The following is a 6,277-nucleotide window of genomic DNA, read 5'->3' on the forward strand; positions in this document are numbered from 1 at the left end:
TGCTATTTATTAGAGCTAACAGGTTTAATCTTCACTTCTTTTTATAGGGCACGGATTGTATTTAGAGTAATACTTGGGTCTAATTACGTTAATAGCAGAAGTTTGCGGATTAATGAGCACTTAAATATACAAACTCCTTTTCTTAGCCTGTATATTGGGGCTATTATCTTAGGAGGGGTATTAGGGAGGAAAATAGAGAGGTTTGGGTTTGTAGTAGTTCTTGAGAAATATGAGAGAGTCAGAGTATTTCTTATTCCCTTTGTAGGGTTAATTTTGTGATGAGGAGTGCTTAGAAAATTAGGGTCTAAGCCTTGGTCGTCAGCCAAACTATTAAGATTCTTTTTGAGAATGTGGCTCATAGAGAGGCTAACCTCCCACCCCAGAAAAATGGCCTTCTTTAAGGGGTCCAGGATGGTAGCTCAAAGTCTGGATCAAGGTTGACTAGAGCTATTGGGCCCTCAAGGTGCCCATAAGGGACTAGGTCAACTCAGCTGTTTGAATGAAATTGTTCAGAAAAATTATTTTACCTACCAGCTGGTAGTATGAGGGCTGGTGGTAGCGGGGGGCGTAAGCTTAATTATGTTTATATAATGAGAGTTATAGTCATATGTGTAATTTTGATGGCTGTGTTTTCGATTGTCTTAATTGCCAAGCAACCTATTTCTTTAGGGCTAGTGCTATTGAGGGGGTCTATAATTGCATGTGTGGAGGTTGCACTGGAGGTTAGAAGGTTGTTAGGGTTCTTATTGTTCCTAACTTACGTTAGGGGTGTAATAGTCCTGTTCTTGTATGTTTTAAGGATCTACCCCAATGAAGTGTATCGTTTTAATCTAGAGTTTATGGTTCTCGTCAGAAGGTGTTGTGCCAGAGCGGTCCTTATGGGTCTTATGAATTACGAGTACAGAGAAATTAGCGGGTCTTTGTTTCTAAGTTTCATGGCTGAAAGAAGCGGGTTAAGGTTATATATCCTAATAGCTGGTGTGTTACTGTTTGTAATATTAGTGGTGTCGTATTTGTGCATAAAAACCATGGTGCCTTTACGAAGAGTAAAAATAAACCTAAAATAGAAGATACAGTAGCTTAATTAAAGCGTCTCATTGAAAATGAGGAAGATGGATACTTTAGTACCTTGTGTCAAATCTGTAGGAGGGTTTGATTATGGCCCTAAATTTATGGGCAAAATGCTTCTCATGATTCTAAATGCGGGCTTGAACAAATTAAGTGCAAGTTCAACATCAGTGGGGAAAATTGGTTAATAAAGGAAACTTTAACCCAGCTTTTTGACAAATTCGGGGTCAATTGATGAATGCCAGCAGCCGCGGTTAGATTCAGTTCGAATATAAATTTAAGCGGATTGGTTAGAGTCAATGTTGTGTTATAAAACTATAAAAAAACTATAGGTGCAGTGTAATGTTAACGGTTTTTTGTGGTTATATTCCTAAAGTTTTAGTGAGCTTCTAACGAATCTATGAAGTGAAACCAGGATTAGATACCCTGTTATCCATAGTTTAAAACAAAAGTTCCTCTTAACTAAACATTTGGTTGTCAAAGAGAAATAAATAGGCGGTGTCTGAGATAGAAAACAGGGGATCCTGGGTGTTAAAGGATAACCCACCTACATTTGAGCCTTGTCTTATTAGTGCGTGTGTATGGTTGTTTACTCTAATATGGTGAGTGTCCGGGTAAAATTTTTGGTTATTACTGAAGCTAACTCTTATTTTACTTGCTGAGTTCGGTAAGGTAAGTTACTTTTAGTTAGGTGCAGCTACTAGAATTGGCTATATGCCCATGTAGCACAACTTCAAAAATAATTCAGATTGACATGCAGCTTATGACAAGGTTAATCTGGGATACAGATGTAACTTAAGCAATAATTCAAAGATTGAGCTACTAAAAGGTAGCTCAACTAAGTAGACAAATAAGATAAGAAAACTTGCCTTTGAAGAAGGACTTGTAAGTAAGGGTTAAAAATAAAATTACCCTGAATACAATCAGATGAGTACTAATCGCCCGTCGCTCGCGGGGAAACCTGTGAAAAGTCGTAACAAGGTAGCAGTAACGGAAGTTGCTGCTAGGCTATAATATGCATATATAGTAAATAATATTATATTTGCCTTCCAAGCAAAAGTTCTAATGAAATTAGTGTATGCTGGCCAAATAGTTTAAGCTAAAACGTTGAGCTGTTAATTCAAAATCGCAGTAATTTGCTTTTGGCTTGCTTAAGTAGTTTAGGGAAAACATAAGATTTTCATTCTTAAGTCAGATAGTATTTCTCTTAAGTTGTGCTTAGTAGTTAATGTTAATATAACTGAGAACTGCAAATTCTCCATAGTCTAGTTAGGCCTAAGCTTAGTGCCACGTGGGGGATGATCCAGTTGCTTTGATGAAGCAAAGTTCAAAAGTAGTTTTTTGGCACTTAGAACTTCGAAGCGTTATAAAGAAAAATTGTAGTAAGTAGGGCTTTGATTCCTAAAGAAAAAGTTAATCTTCTTCTTCATAAATAAGTTAAAAGTAGTTAATATATAACTTAGAATTGTCAGTTCTAGATTCCTCTTACTGAGGCTTTTTATAATTTATCTTTTTTAAAGAGACGTGCATAATTGTTTTGTGAAAAGTGCACTTGAATTAAAATAGTATAAATAAATTTTAGTACCTTTTGCATAAGGGTTTTTCAAGACAAGTTTAAGAATTTAATTTTCCCGAATAAAAGAGAGTTATTTTTTTGAGTTAAGAAATCGTGGCAGAGATTTAATTAAACTAAAGAATAGCGGCTAGATACTATTCGCGCTTTTAGATATCTGGTTGGCTTAAAAAGATGTGTAAGCATTTTCCTTAACTATTTAAGGGGTAAAATTTTTTGGGTTAAGCTGAAAAATACTAAAATTGATGTTAAAAAAAAATTGGGTTTCTATAGGCTTTAAACTGGCTATTAGATATTAGTGTATTTTAACTAAAACCAGATGGGGAAAAAAGATTAATTGGGTTATTCATTTACTTTAAAATAAGCCTATGGTTGTAGGACCAGTGACTATGATAAAAACGAGTAAAAATATTATTTATTTGGTATTACTATTTTGTTTTACCTTAAAAAACTAAAGGCTAAATAAAAGTTTTTAAACGAATTCGGCAAACTAAACTTCTCGACTGTTTAACAAAAACATTTCCTTTTGATGTAAGTAAAAGGTAGTCCCTGCCCAGTGCAACTAGAGTAATGTTTGTTGTAAACGGCGGCGTTAACGTGAGCGTCCTAAGGTAGCGCGATAATTTGCCTTTCAATTGAAGGATGGTATGAAAGGGTTAACGAAGAAGGTGCTGTGTCTGAAAATTTAATTTAAACTAACTTTAAGGTGAAGAGGCCTTTATGTAAAAGAAGGACGACAAGACCCTATGAAGCTTTATCTTAATTGGAGTTTTTGGCTCTTATACGATTTTGATGGGAGATCAGTGAAAATAAGTCTTTCACTATTATATTAAATCTAACTCGTATTTCCTAACTTTATATGTGTGGCTAGCTACTCTAGGGATAACAGCGCAATTTCTCCCGAAAGATGGTATTGGAGGGGAAGATTGCGACCTCGATGTTGGCTTTAGATATCCTAGAGGCGTAGAAGCTTCTAATGGTGGGTCTGTTCGCCCTTTAAAATCTAACATGAGCTGAGTTCAGAACGGCGTGAGCTAGTTCAGTTTCTATCCTCTTTTAAAAATGAGCTAATTTTGTACGAAAGGACTTTTTCGCTAAAGCAACGCTTTGCCCTGGCTCTGTCATTGCTTAAATAATGCTACGCAATAAACTGATTAGTTTATAAAAAGGGTTGCCTTTTATGAAGCTGAAGGCCAATTAGTGGCGGTAGGGCGTGTCGTTGGTTCTTGTTAAAATTAGTATTGCTATTTTATTAAAAAATAGGGTTAAAACGGGTTGCAAATTAGGTAAAAAATAAAACAGTCTATTAATGCAGCCAAAAAGCAGCAATCACCCACCTAAAGAATAAAACAAGGGTTCTAAAAAGGCGGTGTGTAATGGATTTGTGCTAGTAACAGACAAAAAAAAAACCAAACACTGTGGAAACCCTTAAGAATGAGGTTTTATAGTGTACCGCATTTCCTGTTACCGGCCGGTACAGTGACCGCAAGGCCTGTTCTCCTGTCCTTTTACACGGAAACCCTGTTGCTGATGCATGTAAAAAGCCCTTAGTTAAGATAACTTATAAGTCAAAGTAAAACTTAATTTTACTTGACATTGTGTATTTTATTGAAAATCTAGTTGCGAATGCCCATACCTGTCCAAACTTGTTTTAGATTATGCTTTACAACCTGTTGTAGATAAGGTTTTGAACCCTTTACAGTGAGTAAGCATTTTTCAGAGTCATGTGAGACTTAACCTAATTAGTGGTAGAAAAAAACAAACTTAAACCTAAATTCTAAAGCTATTTGCTTCCTGTGGTTAATTGTAAACTGCAGGAGAAATGGATCTAAGGTGTTAATTTTTTTCGTTTGCCCTAATTTTGGTTGCTCATGTGATTTTTTGGGGTTTGAAAACTAGACTATCTGTATCTTAAAATCAAAAAATAAATAGAAATCAAGTCATATGAAAGTTCCCAAAGCGTAATTCATGGGTCACTTAAAGTCTAAGCAAAAAAGTAAATCAAAAATAAAATAAAATCAAAATGACACACTAATGCCTGGGGGGGCTGATCTGGAGGGGAGGAAATAGGAAAGCAGGTTAAATAGAGGTGACAAAAATGTGGTGTGCAGCAACAAAATGAAGCTAAATAAATTGTGAAACGTAGAAGCGTGAGCTTGTAAACAAGGTTGTGAGCGTCTTAAAAAGTAAGTGTTAACAATAGTATGTAATATTAACACGCCTAAAAGGGGGTTAGGTGGGTTATAAACTTACAAAGACTACAAGTGATGAAGTTTATGTCTGGTCCTGAGGTCCCTTTTAAGTGAGTTAGTTTCGTATAAAAGGTTTTTAAGCAAAGCAATGTTCTGTCACAGATCTGAGTGCTATAGACAATATTGTATAGGGCCTTTTTATGTAAATAAACGTGGCGTTAGGCTGTTAAATGTGCTGGTTATAGGATGGTTACATAGCAATAATTACTATATTTGCCTTCTGGGCAAAAATTTTAATGAAATTAGTGTACGCTGGGTGAATAAATTAAGCTAGAATGTTGAGCTGTTAATTGAAAATCCCAGTAATTTGCTTAGGGTATAAGATTCTTATTCTCAAGCCAGATAGCCTGTCTCTTAAGTTGTGTTTAGTTGCTAATGTTAATATAACTGAGAGCTACAAATTCTTCCTAGCTTAGTTGTACGTGGGGGGATGGCCCAGTTGCTTTGATGAAGCTAAGCTCAAAAGTAGTTTATTGCTCTGAGGTGTTATAAAGAAGTATTATAGTACGTAGGACTTTGATTCCTAAAGAAAAAGTTAAAGCTTTTCTTTATAAACAATTTAAGAGGAGTTAATTAGTTTTAGGCTCATCTCACTGAGGTTTTTTAGAATTTATCTTTCTAAAGAAATGCACACGATTGCCTCATAAAAAGCTTACTTGAAGTAAAGTGGGGCAAATAAATTTTAGTACTTCTTGCATAAGGGTAAAGCGAAGAGGCCTGTGTGTAAAAGAAGAGCAACAAGACCCTGCGAAGCTTTATTTTAATTGAAGTTTTTGGGTTTGTTAACCCAAAAGCTTATGCATAGCTTTAAGGTCTCTTTTAAGCGAGCGAGTTTTTAGCTAAAGCAATACTTTGTGACGGATCTGTAATGACATAAATAATATTGTATAATAGGCTGATTAACTTATAAAAAAGGGTTCTTTTTATGTAAATGAGTGTGTTGCTTAGTGATAGATTGTTGAATGTGTTGGGCACTAGAGAGGCTGTATGAGAGTGGCTTAGGCAGGGGTTTGCTGCAAAAAAAGGCTTACTGTTAAGGGGTGTGTGAGATGGTTTTTTTTCATATAAAAACTGAGTGTTTAGAATAGACGTTGGAGGAGGGGACTTATGTCAGGGCGGAGGGGGTGACACTGTTAGGGTGCTCCCATTACCTGAAACTATTTCAGCTGTTGGAGATGCTGTTGTGAATGGTGTCGCTGAAGTTGTTCCTGATAATCAGGAGGAAGGGGGCCCCCATGCTGAGGGTGGCTATGTTCCTTTAGAAGAACAAATAGCTGTTGTGGAGCCTGAAGTCCCAGCTAATGTCTGTCAGCCAGTCGAGCAGAGAAATGTGGTTGTAAGTGAAGAAGACAGTGTTCCTGATGTTAGTAAAGACGGGGTCAGT

The 6,277-nt window shown here is 36.1% G+C and overlaps 1 protein-coding gene across 1 annotated transcript; it reads left to right on the plus strand.

Moving 5' to 3' along the window:
* Positions 1-590: 590 nt before the first annotated feature.
* Positions 591-1,067, plus strand: LOC134703343 (NADH-ubiquinone oxidoreductase chain 6-like). The gene has a single exon (XM_063563466.1). It carries the CDS (start codon positions 591-593, stop codon positions 1,065-1,067), a length of 477 nt encoding a protein of 158 aa, XP_063419536.1.
* The last annotated feature ends 5,210 nt before the right edge of the window (positions 1,068-6,277 follow it).

Source organism: Mytilus trossulus, unplaced genomic scaffold, assembly GCF_036588685.1.
Source record: "Mytilus trossulus isolate FHL-02 unplaced genomic scaffold, PNRI_Mtr1.1.1.hap1 h1tg000971l__unscaffolded, whole genome shotgun sequence".
Lineage (NCBI taxonomy): Eukaryota > Metazoa > Mollusca > Bivalvia > Mytilida > Mytilidae > Mytilus > Mytilus trossulus.

Coding starts and splice junctions, on each gene's coding strand:
- LOC134703343 (XM_063563466.1), top strand. CDS start 591: ATGAGAGTTATAGTCATATGTGTAATTTTGATGGCTGTGTTTTCGATT.